The sequence below is a fragment of the Strongylocentrotus purpuratus genome, unplaced genomic scaffold (genome assembly GCF_000002235.5).
Source record: "Strongylocentrotus purpuratus isolate Spur 01 unplaced genomic scaffold, Spur_5.0 spur5_scaffold_14, whole genome shotgun sequence".
In the NCBI taxonomy this organism is placed as follows: Eukaryota; Metazoa; Echinodermata; class Echinoidea; order Camarodonta; family Strongylocentrotidae; genus Strongylocentrotus; species Strongylocentrotus purpuratus.
The window spans coordinates 29,277,211-29,300,733 of NW_022145599.1; the positions used below are offsets into that span (position 1 = coordinate 29,277,211).

The 23,523-nt window shown below is 37.2% G+C and overlaps 1 protein-coding gene across 2 annotated transcripts; it reads left to right on the forward strand.

Moving 5' to 3' along the window:
• The first annotated feature begins 1,836 nt into the window (after positions 1–1,836).
• Positions 1,837–22,077, forward strand: LOC100888843 (ankyrin repeat domain-containing protein 54). 2 transcript variants are annotated; one of them, XM_003725385.3, is made up of 7 exons: positions 1,837–2,516; positions 10,742–10,789; positions 12,755–12,853; positions 15,558–15,629; positions 16,305–16,477; positions 19,039–19,176; positions 19,475–22,077. In XM_003725385.3, exons 1-7 carry the CDS (start codon positions 2,084–2,086, stop codon positions 19,532–19,534), a joined length of 1,023 nt encoding a protein of 340 aa, XP_003725433.1. In that variant the 5' UTR covers positions 1,837–2,083; the 3' UTR covers positions 19,535–22,077. The 2 variants fall into 2 exon arrangements, with proteins under 2 accessions (XP_003725433.1, XP_030840516.1); XM_030984656.1 differs by having other exon boundaries at positions 19,039–19,146.
• Positions 22,078–23,523: the final 1,446 nt, after the last annotated feature.

Consider the following 23,523-nt stretch of genomic DNA (forward strand, 5'->3'; position numbering starts at 1 on the left):
AAATGCCTCTCTTCTTTTCTAATAACTGTCATTTTCCTCTCTTTTTATCTCTGGTAAGTATGTCTTTACAGGTGCGAGAAATTTCCCTTTTCACCTTTGATATTGTTGCCCTTTTTTTTAACTTTGACTCGTGCCCCTTCTCCTGTTTAATAAGTGTACCTTTTCCTTGGTGATAAGAACCCCCTTCCCTTTCTCTTAAATGCAAATTTTCTCTTCTGATATAGAGTGCCCCTTTTATTTTGACCACGTGTCCCTTGTTCCTTCTAATAAGTACCATATTTACTTCGGATAAGTGCCCCTTTTCTACCCTTTTTTTTTTTTATATGAGCCTCTCCCCTTCCCAAAATGCTTCTATTAAAATCTGAGAGGTGCCAGTTTCCTTCAACAGATTCCCCATGTCCATTCTCACATGTAGTTTTTCATTTCTTTCCTTTTTAGGTGCAAGAAGTGCCATTTTCATGCACTTCTGATAATTGCCCTTTTACTTTGACACGAGCACCTGTTCTTTTCTAATAATTTTCATTTTCCTGTTGATAAGTGCCCGTCTTTTCCTTTTTCCATAACATGCACCCCTAATTCAAGGCGACTTAAAGACTCTTTTTCTTTAATTCCCCCCAGAGCTTGCTCGCTACGCTCGCTCGCATAATAGTTGTTATAATGTTACTTATAAAAGAACTTTTCAGTCTTTCTTCAATAGATTGTGTTTCACACTCATCTTGGATTGTTTTTTTTTTACATCTTTTTTAAAATGTAATTTTTTGCACTGCTTGGGGCCTCACACATTTTAAAGTTGTGGTCGCTCACTTCGCTCGCTCAAAAATTAATATACAGACCATAACACCCAACTGCAAAATATGTTGCTTAATATTTAAGCAGTATCTTGTACCACGTAAACAAAGAAGCGAATATTGATGTCATCCCGGGTAGTGTATTTCACAATCATGACGATATAGGGGTATAAAAATGTGTCTAAAAATATGTTTTTTTATGTTTCCCTTTGTAGGTGCCTCATTTTTTTTCTCCAGAAAGTGCCCTTTTTGTTGGTGCCCCCTTTTTTTTGGAAGACGTTCCGCCGCCCCTGCATCATGCTACTTGGTGGTGACACGGATTTTTTTTTTCTCACCCCAAAAAGCTTTTGCTCATTACGCCACTGGGCATCTGCCAACTATAATTTCGGCGGAAAGGTGTTTTATACTTTCAATTTCTATTAGACAAAATATTTTTCAATGTAAAGAAGTTGAAAATGAAAGCAATTAAATTGAGCAAGAGTTATCATTCACCCTTGACCCCTAACCCGGCGAAATTAATTGTGGCCCAGTATTCATTTCAAGTTCATCCGTATTTTTTTTTAAAGACTAGGCCTATATTATATATTTCTCTCTCTCTCTCTCTCTCTCTCTCTCGCCCTTCCTTCTCCCTCCCTCACTCTTTCACTTTCTATTCTTTCTCTCTCTCTCTATCTCTCTCTTCATATCTCTCTCTCTCTCTCTCTCTCTCTCCACTCTTTCTCTTTCCCTTCTCCGATTCCTCTCACTGTCTGTATCTCAGATACAAGATCATCATCCATGCAGGGTCCATGGTCAAACACTGCGTGTATTCTTAAATAAATTGTACCAACTAGAGATGATAAGAGTGTTATTAAAATTGAGGAAATCTTGCAACTCAGTATAAAGGCTACAACCGGTAATCTCCCAGCTACAAATTGATTTGACCAAAGTACGATAAAAAAAAGTAACGACCCTCATTACCCAAACTGTTTTTGTCTACTCGAAGATACCATATACTAGACCATTCATTAATCAAGTACAGTAGCTTATTTCAGTTTTCTTTTGTTATCTTTTTATAATGATGACGTGCGTGACGTGTGACGCGAGAGTTTACGTACACATGCACTCGGTCTCGGAAATGATTGGAATGTGTGCTTTTGGAGGGATGAGAGTCGTGTAAAACCAAGGATAAACATCAGATTAATTTGGGGCGTTTGTGACTTCATTTGCGTAGACGAAAATACATCGATTCGAATGCTTTTTTGATGTTCGCGGGCCGAATATGATAGTTTAGGATCCGCGGGTTTTCGAGAGAAATGAGCGACAGCGCTGCAGAAGCTGGCCCGTCTACCTCGGGTGGGCGAATGTTCATGCATGCCCCTCCGCCGGTGATTAACATCATCGCTCCGACAGACTCACCGAGCATGAACAACAACATAGAACCGGGCCCATCGGGGGACCATCACAATCAACATCGACCTCTTTCCTCGGGAGATGTTTTAAACAACTCACATGCAGCAACACAGGATGAACTTCCACACGATTTTCAATGTGACTTTGGGTTTTTGCTGAGGGATAAAGTCAGTCTTTCAACTCTTCAGGTGCAACAACCAATTGAACTAGATTACGCTGATATTCCAAATAACACTGAACTTACAAACTTCATTGGAAAGACCAAAAAGAGACGTTTGTATTGCAGAAGAGGAGCAGTAGTCTTACAACAGTCTCCAGTCGGGAGATTTTACCAAGGTAAACAAGGTTATAAAGTCAGTGCATGATCTCGATCTGGAGAGCAACCTAAAAAAGATGGCTATAAAAAGTATAAGATAATGTCATATCATGGTTTTTTAAACCACTCCTTCATCTGCACATACTACGCACTTGTGTGTAGAGTCTATGCTTGGAATTGGAAAAAGGAGACCATGGTGAAGCAAGGTAGCGTTTCTGTGAGGAGCGAATGGTGGTTTCCTAATCCTATTCACAATCCTGACAATAATGCCACTGTAAACAAGTGTGTTCGTGCAAACGAAAGAGTGGTTTCCAAAACCATGATATAGCCAAAAAGAGTCCTAGAAATAGTAAATAGATCTAGATTCTAGGATCTAACTTAACTTTTTATATCTCCATATCCAGGTTAGATTATAGATCCATATAAACGTTTTACATTGCTCTCCAAGACTCCAACCGTTTGTTGAGCCAAATTATATCAGATTCAGAACTCCATCCATGGAAAAAAATTTGAGTGGAGTGGAGTGTAAATCAAATGATATAAGATGTATTTTTTTGTTATGATGCAAAACTCTTTCTTCTAATCAAATTTTGTTAATCTTGATTTAATCTTAAAATGATCTTTAAATTCTTTATTCTGTTTGCAGAATGGTCTTTAAAATATTTAGAAATGACCTGAATTCCTCTTTGATAAATGTATATCTAAACTGTATTTTTTGCTGTAACATGTAGCCTAATGGGAGTAATGATTAGTATTAATTGTGTTAATTTCTTTAGTTTGCTACCACCCAGTCTATGACCCTCCCCCTTCCCCTTTTTTAAGACAACTGCCTCTCAGGATAATGATCCCCCAAAGGTATCTATTTTAACAAAGGTATACTTAAAAAAAACATGTATAAAAGGAAATATACATGTAGAGTCTAGACTACATTTATTTGAATGATTAGGTAAGAAAAATGCATTTGCATTATCATAACGACCCATCGGCCAATTTTAAATTCTCCTGTATGAAATTTTAATGGAAATGCAATTATTATGTACCTGTTTATGGTACTTCGGACTGACATGCAACATTATCCAGGGATAGCTTCTAAATGTTCAAGATGTTTAATGATAACATTTTTCGTGAATTTTTAAGTATTTTAAAAATTTCATTCAAGAATTAAACCTCTCTGATAACTACTTGTAGGATATTCTGCTTTCCTTAAAAAAAAAGACAGGTTGATTACCCTTTAAATACACACTCCCAGGGCATGTAACTGTTGTGCTCAGTTACAAATTGTGTTGACTGATTGATAAGTCCAATTGCCCGGGCAGGCGGGCACCTGTGCATAATAGTGTCAAGCATTGAGAATTGCATTCTAAAAGGTTTTAATGTGAATGTGATCTATTGATTGATATAGTTGTAAGAAGAAGTAGTTTTCTATGTCCAATAAGCCTATATTAACAAGGGAGGCTTTGAACAGTATTTTCTTCTATAAAGTAGGGTAAGTACATGTACATGTAGCTATTGTACAAGTGCAGTTTGCTTTCATCCATCTCAATAGATGCACAGAAATACCATAAAAACAATCTTTGGACAACTTTTAGAAAATGAAAATCCCACCATAAAAGTCAACCAGACATTTGTAGGTTAACCAATGCTCCACTAATGAAGCTAAATCTAAAGACTCAAGTTTCTTACCGGGTACTTCAAATTCTTAGCTAACCCTTACCCTAATCCTAACCCTGAACCCTAACTCTAGCCCTAGGTGTTGGACATTCATTTACATACATGTACCCATTGGTGGGGTATTCTAAAGTTTTTGTTTTAAGCCCAATTTTTTTTGGGACAAAGAACCTTTGTACCTTGCCTTGGAGTAATACATGTACCACTAACCATGGTAACCTGCTGTCGCTTATCCACAGACTCTCACAGTCACACCTCCATATGGTATTCATATTTCTCTTAAACTAGAATTAACACGATAACAAGAACTTGCAAGAAATCCTTTGGGGCACTGGTATTACCTTATCATCTTGCCTATGATAGAAATTATGCTGGATTACATCTACATACATCTGTGACATTAATGTTTGCCCATTTCAAAAGGTGGTGCACAAGACTCTTTTCCTAATGCCCCTGGTCAATATTTAAAAAGTGTTAGGATTCATAGCTACCTTCTTCTCCTTCTCCTCCCCCCCCCCCCCCCCCCCCCCCCCCTCAGAGTCAGAGATCTGCAGTCCTACAGAAATAGCGTTAGTGAGATGGGCTGTCGTTACAGGCTTGGATCTCGTATGTGAGGTTTTATAATGGTTATTCCTGGGGTACCGATGAACGTAATTAATATTGAATTATATTTATAGTTGCCTGGTTTTAGATATTGTCTGATGAGATCCAGAAAGGAGTTACATGTCCATGTATATATAAGTGTACATAGACATACAATGTACTAGTTATCCTCCTTCTACTCCCGTAGTAGCTAGCTCTCAGCGAAAATATGAAATCTGGAGAAATATTGATTGATCATTGATGAATGAGTGATCTTTGTAACAATTTGGTACAGACCAAAAGCTACTATGAGTAACATGCAGTTGTCTCATTTTGACATACTACTGACATGATGTACATGTAGTCATGAAAGCGTACATGTAGTCATGAAAGCAGAAAAAGTGACATGATAAACTTGTAAGAAAAGAGAATGAATTGATGTTGATCCTTAATGAGTACCGTATTCTATTTGACCAGCTGTATAGCTGCACAATTATTGGAGGAACAGTTTCAAAGAAATTTTAGATTGCAGTGACAGTGCAGTCACTCATAGAATCTAGCTTCCTATAGCTTCCCTAGACTGATTTTCAAAATTTAGTGAAAGACCTGTAGATTTTATGACTCATTTTGAATGTGTTTTTCTTGTCTAGTTACTGAAGTGTTTGTTAAAGGTTAAATGTCTGTGCTTAAAGACTCTATTCAAAGGGGAAAATGAAATAGAGAAATTATATATTAACATAAAAATGTTAACCCATTGAATACAACAGTACCTATTTTATGTGATTTCATTGTCTGCTAGAGGAGTAATAGCACCCAAACCTTTGTAGTTGAGAGCTTGAAAAACAGGTATTGGTCGAGCTCAACCAGGGTTAATTTGATGACGTCATTCTGCGTAAACAAATCGTTCGCAATTAATGCATAAGCCACGTCTGCACATTAAAGCCCATGTCAGGTGTTTTGATTTGTTGTTTTCAAAGTCATGAATTAATGTTTGTAATCAGTTTACAATTAAATATTTAGCATGGATATTATTTAATTGCAACTTCCAGCAATCAAAACCCTTCCTGCAATTCTTAGATGGGACTGAAAGACAAATATCAGTGCCTTTGCACCAAGCTGCAAGTGAAGGTTCCCCGCAGGATTTTTTAGCTTACTCCGCACCTTGGTGGTCCAATGGGCTGGGCGGAAGTGCATACCAAGTAATGCCTCGTAGATGTATGGACGAGTTTCAAGAAATGTCTAGATCTAATTAGCACTTAATATCAATTTACATTCATATAAATTCAGAATTTGGTGAAAATGTGCCCTGTTTTTTTGTTTAACACACCAAGGGAACTTCTTAGAACGCTATTGTTTGCACATGCCTGGGCCCCGTCTTACAAAGAGTTGATCGTCCAATCAATTGCAAGTTTGCAGTCTCCTATCTCTTATGTACATACAATGTAGTTGCGATTGATATCAATCGCAAATAAGTGGCTATTGATGTCAACTCTTTGTAAGACAGGGGCCCTGGTGACCATGTGTGGCTGATAGGTCTACATTGACAGTGACATATCAACAGAGAGATAAAGATGGAGTAGATGTAGAGAGACAAGAGAGTGTTGGGGGGGGGGGGAGAAGTGTATTGCAAAGTGACCACACTTTTGTTACATTTTCTCTAACATTCAGCCTTTAATCACTCCAGTTTTTCTCCTTTGTTATATCTTGAAGAGAAAATTAAATTATGCTCTTCCTTCCATCATTACACATGAGCTGTGAGAGCAGGAAGAAGCCGTCTGGCACGAGAGACGCTTTGTAATTGTATGTGCCGTCTTTGACAATACCACAATGATAACAGGAAAGAACAGGTGTCAATCTGAGGGGCATTGGCTTGTAATGTTCCTGCCTTGCACTTGAGCTACCCATTCAAAGAGAACATTTATACCAAATTTGTTACAAGAAACATAAAAAGAATCATTGTATAGCAAAAGGAGCATTCATCTGAGATGAGTCATATATAAAGGAACGTCATATAAATTATTTGTTTGGGGAAAGTCAGCTAATGATATTGCCCAAGGGTACAAAATAACAGCAGGCACCAGTCATATCATTAAATGCTGAAGATAAACATGAGCTGTTTACAAGGTTTCATTTGAAACAATGTTCTAATGTGTGTTACTTTGTACAAATTTTGATTGAGACTAGAATAATGAATCACTTACAGTGAATTTACACAGATTTTCTAGATACATGTAGCTACCGGTATACAATAAAACTTGTTAGTCTGAATGGTGGGAAAAGGAGGGGTAGAAAGGAAAAAGCACATTTATAACACCCCTAGGGAACACCACTGTTTTTCCAGGACTCTGTAGTTTACACAATAGGCCTGTTTTCATCAGCTCGAGTTTGCCAAATAACCCGCTACTTTCAGGCACTGGATATTATCCCAAAGCTCGAAATTCAGTCTCCACCAGACTGATACGCTCATCACAAACTAGCTCAGACGGGCGTAAATTAGTCCGCTATTTCCCCAAGTAGCAGGATATTTTGGAAGCAAGACCAAGATTTCTCAGGATATTTTCTAGACCAAATATCCCGCTAATCGCAACTGCAGGCTAATGAAAACGCAAATTAGCTGGATAATGTGCGATCGGGATAGTTAAAATAGCGGGGTATTTGGCCAACGTGAGCTTATGATGACAGGCCTATTGTAGGGTGTCAAAGTACTTTGATGTAGTTCAGAAGAAATCAAATTATAAAATGAATAACAAAAACGCTAGGAATTTAGGCCCATGTCAAAAACTATTTGTGCCACTAATGACTAGCATGAATATGTAGGTTGGTACTTCTTTTGTTATGAATTATGATAGAAAATTATTAAAGTGATCATCATCGTAGACGATTCATTTTATGTTCATTTTGGGGTGAAATTACATGGGTAGTTCCATTGTTTGTTAGAAGTGAAAAAGTAATAATGTAATTGTATTCTGCTATTTTTCCTCCCTTTCTCGAAGGCAAGGGGCAAATTTGTCTCAGCCCTCATATTTCTCTCTGGAATTGTAATATCTTTCATATTTGACAGAATAAGGGTAAAAAGAAGCACACAGAAAATGCTTAGAAGTTAGAACATCCTAAGAAGTTTCTGTAGTAACTGTATGTTGCTATTTTATCTTCAGCTTGAAGTATCAAGAGTTTCAGACTGCATACCAGTAGGTGTCCTGGTAGTCATGAATTTTGTAACAGGAAAATAGTTTTGCTTTGAGTTACATACTGTACCTGTTGTTCAAAGTCAGATTATATTAGATGAAAGACAGTGCAGTTGACAACTGAATTATTTAATTTACCCTTGTAGCCTTTATATTGTTTGTGTTTTTCATAACTCGAGAATGAAAAAAGGACTGGTTGAATTAGTAAGCTTTAATTCTCAAGAAACATATATTGGAATAAATTAATTTTTTCACTTTCTTAAAAAATTACAAAACTAAGTAAAGGTATGAATAATTTACTTATTAGCTGTAAGCTGTAAATGTTCACTGTATCACAGTATTAGTATATAAAATGTGTAGTATTCATCAATTACTTTCAAAGATTTCCTATAACCGGTGTCTAATAGCATAAAATAAAATGGAATTGTTTGTAATATGGAACATCCTCAAAATCCAGCATTTTTAAAAAGATACCGAGTATGTTTATTTTTTAAATTTTAAGCTTGAATATTTTGTTGGAAACTTATAGGTTTCATTTCTTTGACAATGATGAAGGCTTTGGTCAAGTTTGGTGTAATTCATGTTACGAAAATATGCATTATTGAAGAAAATAAAATCAGTTAAAGCGGGAATACACTACTTGTAGCTACTTGTGCCCTCTTTATAGCCAACAATGCCTAAGCGGTACCCTTTGATCCCCCATGGTCCTCTTTTTCTTATGTTAATTGAGAGCTGATTTGATGAGATAACCACCTGCCAGTGACCATGCAGGGAGGTCTAATCCCTCCTGGCCAAACTAGTGCAGATAGGCTTTAAATTTGAATTGTTGTACAAGTGTTGTTGTTTTGATCATTGGCATCACTCCTGCACTGAGGAGAACAGTAGCTAGAGGCCAGACTTAGAACACGTCTTCACACTCCCTCAGGGAGCATCCTCCTACAGACAACATCCTCCCTCAATGAATAGGCCTGTCATCATCAGCTTGAGATTGCCAAATATAACCCGCTATTTTAACTATCCCAATCACAAATTATCCAGCCAATTTGTGTCTTCATCAGTTGCAATTAGCGGGATGTTTGGTCAAGATAATCATCCCAAGATATCTTGGGCTAGTTTGCACGATATCCTGCTATTTGGCAAAATATATCCCGCTCTTTGGCAAAATATATTCCGCTATTTGCCCGGTGCGTCTTTACCAGCCCGAAGACTCGCACTATGCACGATTGCTGAGCAAAATATCTTGAGTTTCTAGTTTTGAGTCTGTGTTTCGAGCCCGAAGACTCGCACTATGCACAATTGCTGAGCAAAATATCTTGAGTTTCGAGTTTCGAGCCTGTGTTTCGAGCCGATGAAGACGCGATTTGTATTTCCCAAACCAGAAAAAGCGGGCTATTTGGCAATCTCGAGCTGATGAAAACATACCTAATGAATACCATCAAATAGCAACCCAGTGGGTGCTCTTTAAACGTGCATGGTTCACTGAAAGGGCAAATCTGAGTCAACATAATAACAGGGTCTGGGAGAAATCTTGAGATTCTATGTGTTCCTTTGACGTCACATCGGCACGTCACATCGGCACGAATGAGCCAAAAATCCAGAAATTTTGCATTTTGGGTATCATGATCTTGTGATAAGTGCTAAAGTGTATCGTAGTTGTGAAATAAAGTACAGATGGGGATTGTCTGATTTCAAAGGTTAGATTAGATTGCGTAAGCAGTGATTGACAGAGAGAAGACACAAAGGATGGTAGTTTAATGAATGTTAGGAGGAATTTAAAGGGTAGGGGAAGTTTAAGGATGACAACAAAGAGGGGAACATGAATGTTAACAAAATATACATGTTCTACTTTTAGTATTTAAAAAATTTTTGGTCTGAAATTAAATTATTAATATTCTTAGCTTATCGAATCTCTATTCCTCTTGCATCCCTTTCTATTTTTTTGTTAAGATCTATGGCCCATATACATGTATATCCTGCTAAACAGACATTTTTCTTGTTGCCCTTGCAATTTTATTATGTGTAGATTGTGTAGCTTTTTTTTTTCAAACAAAGGAGAAATATAGTGTATGAATTGATTAAAGGTATTAGCTCATTCATTGAAGTTTTGAAGAAAGGTGTGCAAAAAATAATAGAGTTTATCTCAAAAATGAATAGAATGCAATTATTAATGAACTGCATAAATTTCTCTTCCCTTGGTCGCACCACCAGATTTACATGTAGTATTTTACCTTAAAGTGCGTTTAGCCTGTGCTCACCCCATGAATTTGCCTATCCAGGGTGTGTAAACGTGCATAATTCTTTTGTGCATATTGATTGTGTGTGAGCGGGTGCGCACATGGCTATGACAAATTGAGAACAGTCCAGGCACTGGACTATCCATAACATAACACAAAAGGCCTGTCCTCATCAGCTCAAGATTGCCATATAACCAGCTATTGTAACTATCCCGATCGCAAATTAACCAGCTAATTTGTGACTTCATCAGCCCGTAGTTGCAATTAGCGGGATATTTGGTCGAGATAATCATCCCAAGATATCTTGGGCTAGTTTGCAAAATATCCCGCCATATGTCCAGTGCGTCATCACTAGCCCAAAGACTCGCATTATGCGTGAACACTGAGCAAAATATTTTGAGCTGAACCTTGAAACTTGAGGTCGAGTCTCGACCTGATAAAGGATTCGTAACTTCAGGCTTATTTCCCAAATCAGAAAGAGCAGGCTATTTGGCAATCTTGAGCTGATGAAGAAATACTGAAAGACTCTATATCACATTAACTATTCATTATCTTTATTCTTTTCATTGTCTGCAGCTGAAAGAAAATTAAGACTGGCAGCTCAGCAAGGGGATTACAGGGAAGGTAAGTAGACATACCTAACGGATTAAGGGTTGTCAACATTCATTGATTAGTAATGCATCATCATTAATTCACTTATGTCTGCAGCACATTAATGTTTGAAAGTCAGTCTGAGTTGACGGAAGTGCATTCACACTCTCCCGATGAGGCCAGGGGGTGTTTCCCAAAGATCCTAAGTTGAACTTATCTCTAAGTTGCACTTATCTCTAAGTTGAACTTATCTCTAAAGGCCCGGTTACACAGCCTTTCGCGTCTGTATCGCGGGTAAAATTTCGCGATTTTTTTTTTTTTTTGCCCGCGGTTGCCCGTGGTGGAAAATGTGCAAAATTGGCTTACCCGCGGGTGAAGCGCTGCGGTAGCGCGGCCTACCACGCTTACACGCTAATGCACGTGATAACAACGCGGTACAGACGCGGAACAAACGTGCTATGACCGTGCTCCACCCGCGATTACCCGCTAAAATTTCGCGTCCAATTCCGCGTGTAACCACGTCTTAACCGCAGCCGTAGCACGTCCTAGCACGTTCGTTCCGCGTCTGTACCGCGTCTTTACCGCGTGTGTACCACGTGTACCACGTGTACCGCCCGCGATTACCCGCGGTCTAAATTTTTGGGCAGCCCAAAACTTTTTCGCGCGGCCAACCGCGTGTGAATTTCTTACCGCGTGTAACGACGGGTAAAGTACGGCTGTATCGCGTCTTTATCGCGACCTCAAAGCGTCCAACAGCGTCTGCTTCACGGGCAGAAATTTTTGGCCGTGATTCGGCCGCGATACGCCCGTGGAGGGCTGTGTGACCGGGCCTTAAGTTGAACTTATCTCTAAGTTGAACTTATCTCTAAGTTGGACTTAACAATTATGGAAAGCCGTTAGCATCTTTGAAAATATTTTGTAAAAGTTAATTTAAAAGACATGAAATGTTGATTCAAATCATTCATATTTTCTATTATCAAGGAGAATTCATGTTCTTGATGTGGAATTTATGAAAAGTCAAAAATACTTGAATTTCTGCTCTTGAATATATTTTATTTTAAGGCTACAAATGGCTCTATATATTGTTCAAGTCCACGTAGAGTTAATTTCAACTTAGGATCTTTGTGAATCACCCCCCCCCCCCCCTGAATTATTTACAAGCTATACTAGAGCTTCGAGCAGACAAACAAAATATAAAGTGAAATGATACTTTTGATGCCAATCTTCATCATACCATATACCGGTGGTACCTTGGACTTACCTAAGGCTAAGAACAAATAACAGTAATTGATAAACTTGTAAGTTACAGTAATGATTGTTTCATCATCGTCGTTGATATTTATCAGATATTGTACTTGTATGTATGTGGCAGACTTTGCTTTTTCATTACAAGTTTTTATTAAATATGGTCCTTGAAAATATTGCTTTACTTTCTGATGATGGATTCCTGATTAGAAATACAAGATGTTTTACCGGTGTGAACACGTACATGTACTAGACAATTCTTAAAGGCCCACTGCACTACTGGTAGCTACTTGCGCCCTCTATATAACAACCAATGCCTAATCAGTGACCATTGGTCCCCCATGATCCTCTTTTGCTCATGTTAACTGAGAGCTGGGTTGATGAGATAACCACCTGTCCAATGACCTTGCAGAGCGGTCTAATCCCTCCTGTAAACTACAGCAGATAAGCTTTAAGAAGAAAAAAATCTAGAAAAAATTAAGAAAAGGAGTTAACTCAAATGTCATGTACATGTAATAAAGGCTTGTTTAGATTTGGCGCAGTAAACCGGCGTGAAAAAAACCCCCCCAAAAATGCCACATTAAAAAAAAAATGTGTAAATGAATGGCAATTGCACACAACAAAGGACTTGTGCATATCCACTGAGCTCTGCATTACAATATACAGAAATGCGAAGGGTAGGACACTTAAATAGTTCATCATTAACAAAAGATTGTGCCTTAACTCTTCTTTCCAACCTCTTGAATATTATAGTTTTGAAGCTGTTGGATGAGGGCATCAATCCTAACAGAGGGGACGACAAAGGCAGGACGGCTCTTCACTTTGCAATCACAAAGGGCTTCCGAGAAATAGGTAAGATGGATGGAAGAGAGGGAGGGAGAGAGGGAGGGAGAGAAAGAGAGAGAGAGAGAGAGGGAGGGAGAGAGAGAGAGAGAGATAGAGAGAGAGAGAGAGAGAGAGAGATGGAGGAGGGGTGTGGCTATAGTTTATAGATAGAAAGATAAAGAGTGTTGGAGAAAATGAACATGCAGAAGGATAGAGAGAAAGAGAAATAGATAGGGAAGGTAAGATATCAAGATACAAAGATGAGGACAGGTCGAAGGGTTCCCAAAATATTATGAAAAGAGAGGGGGGGGGGGGGGGGACAGCTTGAGGAGATTCAAAGGGAGATAGACAGAGAGGCAAAGATAATTAGAAGGGGTTTGTACCAGTAGTACTTTCTGAAAGATTTCTATGACTTCAGGTTGTAAATGCCAATATTTCTGTTTCAATAAAATGTCAACAATCAAGAAATATGCATAAAACAAATTTTGACCATGTAGCATATTACGGTACATTGTATGTCAAAAGAACCCCATGAAACTGAAATTCAAGTGCTTCAAAGTTGTTACATGGTTTTGTAAGACGAAAACACCTATTTCTGGCTAAACCAAGTGTGACAAACCATCAGCAATGTTTTCCTACCATCTCCATGGCAATGTAACATGCAAAACAATGTGTATGTGAGGCTGGGTGACACATTCAGTATTTTCACAGGCCTGCAAGAATATCTGGACATAGTTAACATTGCAGGAACAAACACATTATACATGGAGGGGATGACATGATGTCTTAACAAGAGAAGTATGTGAGTTGATGAGTCACTCATGAAAACAGGTAGTTGTTTAACCCATAGCAGTACAGTGCCTTCTTTTAGTGCATTTTGTATAGTCTTTTGATCTAGAATGCTAGGAACTACACGTTGGATATAAGAAGAAAATCACAGAAAATGTTTGCGTCTATTTGCAATGCAATACATTGCGCTGTTCTCAAATACATGTAAGAGTGATTTAATTGCAGCTTTTCATTAAAAGTCTCTAAATTAGCAATGCTATGTGAATATATTAAATCGCTATTTTCGTGTTTAAAGAAATGATAATTTTTAAGTTAAATTTTGTATATTCTTTCACGTTGGTTCATTTAATGAATTCGTTTTTTTCCTTCAGACTATGAATCGGTGGAAAATAAGATCAATTGTTGCCAATTTGAGTAGCTAAAATGATTAATTTAGAAAACAAGAGAACTGAATCGCTATGAGCTAAAGCAATTATTTGACAATCCTCCCCAAAGTGTTCACTCTGTTATGGAAGGTGCAACACACAACTGTTCCAGGATTTCAAAATAATGCTCTTACTTTTCAGAAAACAAGGAGATTGAAACATAGCTAAATACCCCCATGCAATGTGAAAACAAGAAAACATAAATTTCAAAGTGCCCCTACTTTTGCATTTTCTTAGAAGCTCATTTATAATTATAGATTGTTGTTTCTAGACGAACCCTTTCAAGAGCAAACTTAATCATACACCCTGTACATTGTTTGTTCACTTGTGAGGAAGAGCCATCACGTTTCTGTTTATTTTTTTATTTTTTTCATTTTATGAGATGTATTTGTACATTGCGCAAGGAGTTTATGTTTCTTGGTTATCTGGATGTAAAAAACACTCTGGATAAATCACATCATGTAGACACGCAAGAAAGTTATTTTAGTACCTCAGTAGGTTAATTAATTACACAAACGTGTGAGGCCTTTGTGTTATCGAGGTTAAACTCTTACATTTACATCAACTCTAATCAACAAGGTACTTAAATGTTCTTCATGTCTATAACAGAGTTGTAGAGCTTCCATTCTACATATATTTTTTTGTTTTTTATGGTAGGGAGTTAAGGGACTATTGTTATAATGCTTGATTTAGATAAAAAGAAATAACGAGCACTGGATTAATTCTATTGGGAGCTCGGTCAAAAATCACTGTTTTTTGTATTAACTGCAATTTCTTAAAATGTTCAGTTAAGCCTCTAAAAAAGTCTATCTTACTTTGTTTAATTAGTGAAGCAGTAAAAGAAGAACACATGTTTTGCCAATTTAAAGAATAAATGTTGATTAATGTAGCGCTGTTAAAATCCCTGGATGTGATGGGTTATATAATGTTAGAGTGAAGCCTTATCCAAAAGGAAGATTATATCACGAGGTTCTTTGGACTGAATACAGAACAAATATTGACACATCATGAAATATACATGTAGTTCAAAATCACAAACATCACACCAAAGAGGTATTTGAACTTGCTATATATCGTTGCTTAATTTTAAACCATGTCTTACTCTGGGCTGCAGCAGCTCTGAAAACAATTCAGAATTAGAAAATCATGGCCGAGTTATCCAAGAGAGCCGTGTCGATTGTTTATATGTGTACCTCTGTACATAAAATTAGTCTTTCAAAACATCAACATCCAAGATTACTTCATTTGAATGTGTAAAATAGTCTCTACAAAGGTGAAAAAGTAAAGTTCTACAAAAACATGAAATTCATTTTCATCTAAAAGTCCAGTGTACATGTACATGTATGGCTTTTGACTCCTGAAACCATTTTCCCCTTAATGCCAAGTTTTTCAAAGTGTGGGTTTAGCCTGATGCCTCTTTAATACTGAACCTGCATTGTAAGATTTCTTTTTCTTCTTTTTTTCTTGTACTTTTATTTTTACTTTTTTTGTTCTGATTTATTCATCTTTCTTTCTAGTGCAATTACTCCTGGACAGAGGGGCAGACGTAAACCAGAAAGATGGCATAGGCAATACTCCATTACATTTAGGTAAGATATCTATTATAGAGAAGGCTCACTAGGACATCACCCTGTTACTGTTAGGTATGTATCTTATTAATAATGATGGCTTACCAAGGGGGAAGATTTTTCAAATGTAGATGAGTAACCTCCTTGCACATTTATAACATGATGCCACATACAACAACAAGAATCAACTGTAAAGAACGAAAGAACTAGTGATCATGACATTTACATGTAGGTGAAGGATCTGTGTTGAAAGATGACTTACTGATATTTATATAGTGTTACAATCATAGGTAAAAAAATACTTTAAATAATGGTACTCTTGGTAATATACTACACATTCATGGAAGAAATGTATTGAGAAAGATGACACACTTACAATATAGTTATTTACACCATTACATTTAGGTTCAAAAGTTATTGAAAGAGACAGAATACTTATTATACAAGTATAGGCATTACACAATAATATTCATTTGAGAAACTCATACAGATATTTTTCTAATTTGTTTCCTTCTATTTCCTTTTGTTATTTGTCATTTACAGCTGCAATAGGTAGTCAGGTATTGAAAGAGAGAATACTTATAAAAGTAATACTGTAATAATAAAATAAAGTAATAATACTGTTCATTTGAGAAACTCTTACAGATATTTTTGTAACTGATTTTTCTATTTTCTTTTGTTATTTATCATTTACAGCTGCAATAGGTAGTCACATCTCCATGGTGACTACGCTCCTAGAAGCTGGGGCTAACGTGCAGGTCCTGGACCGGGGCGGTCACACCCCATTCCACCTGGCACTGAGCCGCCTGCAGCACCTCCGATCCAACTCCTCCATCCAAGGGATACACTTCAGGGAAGAGATCCTCACGGTGAGTAAAAAGGTTATTCTAAATGAAGCGCCCAAGTTCGGTCGGGAGGTTTAGATTGAAATTTTTTGTCTGAAATCCCCACTGCACTACTTTTAGCTACTTGCGCCCTCTGTATAGCAGACAATGCCTAATTGGTGACCGTTGGTCCCCCATGGTCCCCTTTTTCTTATGTTAATTCACTTAATTGAGAGCTGATTTTATGAGATAACCACCTGTGAGTGACCATACACAGAGATGCCAACTAGTACGGATTTCCCGTAATTTCTACGGGAAATCGGCCGATTACGGGCGGTACGATTTTCATACCATAAATTCCGGATTTTGCCGATTTTGCCGATTTTCAAAATTAGCACTTTAAGGTTTAGCACGTTTAAGGTTTAGCACGTACTTTTGACTATTGCAGCGCAGCCATCCTTGAATCCATGCATAGAAATCCCACAGGGCTTCCGATTGGACAATTTGTTATCTAGCACACCCCTTTCAGTGCATACATGTGCATACAACATGTGCTTCGCGAGCGGGGGCCGGGTGAAATACCTCTCTTGGCCGCGCCGCTACCGCCCGCCCAGCGCCAGGCCTCGCTACGCTAGCGCCGTGTACACTGTCGGATTTCTCACAGGCTGTCACAGCGTTCGTCGATTTTCGTCGACAATCTGAACTCATGTTGGTTGGATTTAGATATCAATCATCATGTCTTCCACAACTAAGAAGCGTGGCAAGAAGTTACAGACTTTTAAAGAAGAATACAGTAAGAAATGGAAATGCATCGTGTAACACCAACTAATGAACAGGTAGACCTATGTTACTTTTATTTAACTTGTTGTGCTATCGCGCTTGCCTGCGGGAGCTGCGCTTGCCAGCGTGCAGAAAAATTTGCGTCGCGCAGAAAATTACGGATTTTGTCTCCAAATTACGGATTTTTAGCCTTATGATTACGGATTTGTGCTCTGAAAGGTTGGCATCCCTGCATACAGGGAGGTCTAATCCCTCCTGGCCAAGCTAGTGCAGAGGGGCTTTAATCATGATTTGAATTTACAATGTTGACTGTAATAAGTGTATATATGCACAACATTCATAACTTTTTTAATTATTTTATTAATTTGTAGTATTTTTTTTATAGGGTAGTATTTCCAGTTACAAAACTGCTTTCCACAATGGCCCTGTTATTAAAATCAATCACTTTCAGAGTCAAAGACCTTGAACAAAAGAAAACAATTCTTACCTAATGAGTAGAACTTGTATTTTGTAAGCCACATTTTTCATTTTATAATACTGTAAAATTGGCATATAATTTATCAATGTTTTGCCTTGGTGTGTAAGTTGGTCTGATGTGCCAACGTAATGTGTGGTTTGTCTGGGTATAACCACAAACCACTGAGTGTGGTCTGTGATTCAGACCTTTCATGTACTTCTTAAAGGTAAACCAAAACGATCAAATATTTCTTTTATAAGGCAGGGCCCAGAACATTCAGATCTCTTTATATTCATAGCAATGAACTGAAGTTTGTTAACGTAATGGTGGTCCCGAATCGACTCATTTGCATCATATAAAACAATTCAGAATTACTTTCAGCAAGTTTCTTTAAAACAGTCATTGCATTCCCAGAACCTTTAATGACATGACAGCTCCTTTGGGTGAGGTTACAAATCTGTAGTACCACACTTCCCCTATGTGCAGATCTCCAACAAAATTTTTTCGTGTGGTTTAACATTTTAACATGTGAGCACAAACAAATTACCAGTAGAATATACCAAGAAATTGAAGGTTACAGGCAAGCACCTGCTACAAGAAAATCAATCAAAGCATTTTCCCAGTCATTTATGTTCGTCATTCTAACTCAAGAATTTGATGCACATTCAGGGGGTAAATTTTAAGAATTGCCTCTTTAAAAATCTTGGGTTATGAGTGATTTGAGACTGTTGTTGATGTAATCATTAAAGATTGAATCCTTGCAACATGTATCGAGATGTGAACAATTTTATGAGCAAAATTAAATTATTAGCTTTGAAGTAGTTGCTGTGTGTTGACAGAATATATGCGTCCATCCTCGTCATCCCATTGCATAAATGTCACCAAAGCCTGATCTGTTTAACCTTTTACCAACTAAACTGCCCCTCCTTTTACTCACTGAACTGTCCAAAACCGCCCATTTGTTTTCGTTCGTTTTCAACGTGCTATATTATCCGTTCTAGGGTTTACCATGATAATGTTATATGTGTGTAATCCTTATGATGTCTAGGTTAGGATTCTGCATAGAAAAATAGCGCATGTTTCATATTGTTCAGAACAATGTCAAAATGAGAGCAATAATGCAACATCTTCCAGTGAGTAATAGGCCATTTTTACCAAATCTCTAGTTGCTCATGGGTTAAAATGTTTATAATTAACATTTTTGATACATGGTATTGTCTGCTGAGAGCCAAAAGGGCATTGAGTCTGTATGACATGTGGGAAAGCCCTTTAAGGGGCTGACTGGATATGTTATATATCATTTCAAACAGATTTTGAAATGAGAGCTCATTTCTCTTTTTGGTGTCTTTTTCTTTTCTTTTCTCTACAGATCATGGGAATGCTAAGAGTGTACGTCTCGTGTCGAGGCCAACAGGAAAATGCCATGCAGTTAGAACAAATGTCCGTCAAGTTAAGAGAGACAGAAAAGAAAGAAGAGGTTGGTATCGATACAGCATGTATATCATGTGTGAGTATTGATGTCGTGTCATACAGCCATAGCAAAAGAAAAAGGAACAGACAGACATAGGTTTTATTATAAAGGAAAAGAAGTTTTCATTAGTCATTAGCGGACCATTGATTGGTGTGAAATAAGTTGTATTGATTGAAATTAAAATGGTCATGATAATATCAGCAACTGCTTAATATACCGGTATGCTCTTGCTCATGTAACATTCACATATATGTAAATGTGTATATATACATATATATATATATATATTTTACCCCTTATTGATTCTTTCTCATTTTTTTTTGGTTCTCTTTAGGTGGATATACTTCAAGACATGTTGGAGGGATTCACTAAAATGAACCTCACAAAGCAGTGAATGGCAATCACAGAGGGGTAGAAACACATGATAATGATGTCGCGCAGACCAGACTTGGAGACTTCGGTCTCAGACTTTTTGAGTTCTTGGTCTTGGACTGCAGATTTTGAACTCCTTTTAAAACCATGTCGTAGAGAATCACTTGGAATAGGTCCTGGACCAGGTCTTTGGATTTGGGATTAAAATCCTTTTAAAACAAATCTTTGGTCCTACTACTGATAGCATACATCCAGCACCAAAACTCAAGATTTGGACTAGTTTGGGTCGTTACTGGATCTGTTTGTGTTTTTGGTAGGTTCCAATTCGTGGCTCAGAGTTTGGACTCTATATGAAGCCCAGCATTCTGAAATGTCACATGGCAGGTCTTGGTCCTGGACCAGAGACCTACATGTGTAACCTAGAACTTTATCGCTGCTGCACAGAGTATTCAGGACACCCCAACTGAATTCAGGATATGTATTCATAAGTCATCCTCTGCTGTGCTTCATTTGGTGCTATCTTTTTAAGAGGGAGAGAGATCCCACAAATGACGATTCTCATGAAATTATTAAACTCTGTGATAATGTGAGTTAGGGAATATTTCAGAGAGGTACAGTAAGCTCAAAGTGAAACAACTATTAAATTGTTTGTATCATCACAGTTGTGTACAGTGGAGCCGTATAGCTCCTTACGATGAAGGAAATTAACTTGTTAAATTGAAATTCTGTTAAACAAGAGCTAAAAATCGTTACAATACAAAGAAGTGGGATCAGCAAAAGTTCATTCTTGTAACTAGAGTTTGCTGTAATAGTGTTCTTCAAAACAAGGCCCCGTTGTAGTTGCTTTTACATGAGGGTTCTGCGAGGGCTAATTTTCCACCAATGAGGATCTTGCTCATCGTAAAGGCAGCTGTTTAAAGTTGGGTTGAACTTATTCATCCTGACATAAATGTTTCTTAGTGGATATGAAAAGCCTAATATCTTTGACTAGAGATGCTTCATATTGTAATGTTTTTTATTGTTGTTTTTAGGTTACCGATAACCTGTCTATTGCATATTTCATGTAAGAACATTAGGAATTAGCACCAAAAGCAACTGAATTCTGTTTTTGATTTAGAAATGGTAGGTTTCATCACAAATGTCAGCCTTCGTAAAGATACATGTATAGTTGAAATATGTTTTAAACAAAATTCCCTTATGCATCAATTATGCAGCTGCAAAAGGTGTAAACCCCCCTCTGTGCATTTAATATGTCTTTAAAATATGTAATTGTCTGCTTTTGTACATGTACATGCTGCTTATTTGTTTTCTTTTGATTTAATGTGCCATGTCCTAATGATCTCTGAAATGTTTCGTTTGCAATTAACCTTTTAATTTGTATAAAAAAAAGATTCGTCGCTAAATCTCATTTGTTTTTAACACCGATATAATGATTAAATCAGAAATTCTTTCTGCCCTTTTAGAATTAGATTAGCTTCTCATATATGAAGACCAAACAACTCTTTAAAACTCTTTGAAAAAATCACAATCTGAGAAACAGACAAGATATTGTGGAATAAAAATTGAAAAAATGCAGATTTAAAAATTCAATCATTTCTGAAAGCCAAAATCATACGACGCTTTGCCAGTGCCATGATTGATCTGCCAAACTTAGATCCCCAATTATTAAAGATGGTTGTGTTTTCTTTGTCATTTTTAAAGGGAAATTGAAGTCCACATTATGTGGACATACATGTACAATGGCCCATATGTTACCAAGTTTTATGGATTTCTGGACAATTTGTATTATCTATTAACCTACCCCAGCATTAAGACGGAATGACAAGATAGAATAAAGCCTAGATGTGGCCGGTAAATGTAAGGGGCAAAGTACATGGACTTGCCTATAATTTCTTTATCAATATTTTACCAATATGATATTACCTAGTGCCAAGTGCTACATGACTTGCCTGCAAGGGCCATTACATTCAATATCTCTCATTTTCCACTAATATGGACGGAGAAAACAGACAGTTTTGTGTTCTGATAGATCATTATTACAATGTTGACTTTTCTCAGCCTTTCTAGCAGCGTATTTAGTCTTAGAGAGTGGAATCACATGTCAAAGATAGATTGCTCATAATATACCTACATGTATGTCTGTTCTCTCATGTGTTAATGAACTGGGTCATTATCCATCCTCCAATCGAAATGTGAGAGATACCCAAGTCCCACCGTCAAATGGACTCTAAAACGTTCAATTTTCGGCTATTCAGTATGATATAATGTTTTGTTTGGCCTGCTGTCGATCTCGTGTGACTGAGGTATAGGTGCGATGCCCAGATGTCTTTATGTTGTATATATTTTATTCTTCTACACCATATTTTTAGACTCAAACATTTTACCTCTTAGAAAACATTTTTTGTTTAAGTTTTAACCAAGGGTGCTGAAGAGCTGTGTTTTGTTTTGATCCAAAGATTGTTGACAGCAGGAAATATTTTTGTTCTTGATAACATTCTTTTTGTAGAAGGATATTGTTCTGTGTATTGAAAGGAAATATAGAAAATTGGACATTTTGCATCTGTGTATGCACAGTTCTTCATTCATTTTTTTTTTAAACAAGGTGTTATGTTGTTGATAAATGTATCTACATCAAGTGTATTGACTGAAAGGTTGGGCATTTTGAGAATAGACTATTCACTGTAAGTTTAGCTGTAGCCATTGGACCTACTGTGAAGGAAAAGTTATGATGAATTATGATTGAATTTGTAAGGGTGTATACGTAGGATGGTGGAGAGGTTTCTGAATACAGTGAAGCTTGTTTTAAAGATTACTCATATTAGACAAGAAAAGTGATTCTTTTATTATAATAATGATAATAATATTGGATATTTTTATAGGCCATACATCCATATTGCAAGGTGCTCCAATACTGCTCCAGGGGAGTGTTTCACAAAGACTAAGATTGACTTTAAGTTGGACTTAACTATGGCAGGCTGTTTATTCCACTAGTTGCTCTCACCATTATGATCTTTAGAATATATTTTCCCTTCATTAATGAAGTATCAAAGAATGTAAATTCTGTAGATTTGGGACCATGATTTGTACGTCCCTTGAGGGACCAATGCCAGTAAATGGTGAGAGCAAACAGTGGCATGAACGGCCTGCCATAGTTAAATCCAACTTAAAGTCAATCTTAGTCTTTGTGAAACACTCCCCTAGACTGCTGCATCAAGAGCAAAACATATATCCAAAAAGGTGTGGTAAAGTTATATTATAAAATCTTTTGTTTAGACGACCAAGGTTCAGGTGGATCCTTGAAGAGAAGGTTTAGATCTGGTACGAGGTGAGAATATACGCGACCATTCTTTTTTTATCATGAAAGAAATGTCTCTTGTATAGGATTGCTCTTCAAATGCCTTCTTATTTGAAATATATGTATGACTTTAAAAACAGCTGAACTTTCATGCCACTTGTTTACACATACTTTTCTCTTAGTTGTGCTACTTGTGCACATGATCTTCAGCAGGCTTGAGTCTGTGTCTTATCAATTTGAGGATTCTAAAACCTTACATTACATCAATTTTTATGTCGGCCTACTACATAAGTACATAATCAACCTTTCCCAATCGGTTCTAGACGGTTTCTTTCACTATGTAATCACATGACCAGGGACCCGTTTCACAAAGCCTTTTTTCAATGACAAATGACAAAAATCAGTGACAAATCTGCTGATATCCAATCAGAAGCAAGGATTTCAGTAGCTTATAACAATAACTGTCATTTGTCACTGATGACAAGTTTTGTGAAATTGGGGCCCAGAACTCAACTATATCTTTACGCTTTTAGAATTGTGCAATACAAACGGTCATTATGGTTGCTGGGAATGTTGGTTCTCTGTAAAGAGATATACGATACCTCATCATCAATGGTAGATCTAATGAAACCCTACATACATGTACATGCTCACCTCTCCAGGGGTGATAGTGAGCACTAAAAAAAATCAATTACCCAACCTTGAGTTTAAAAAAA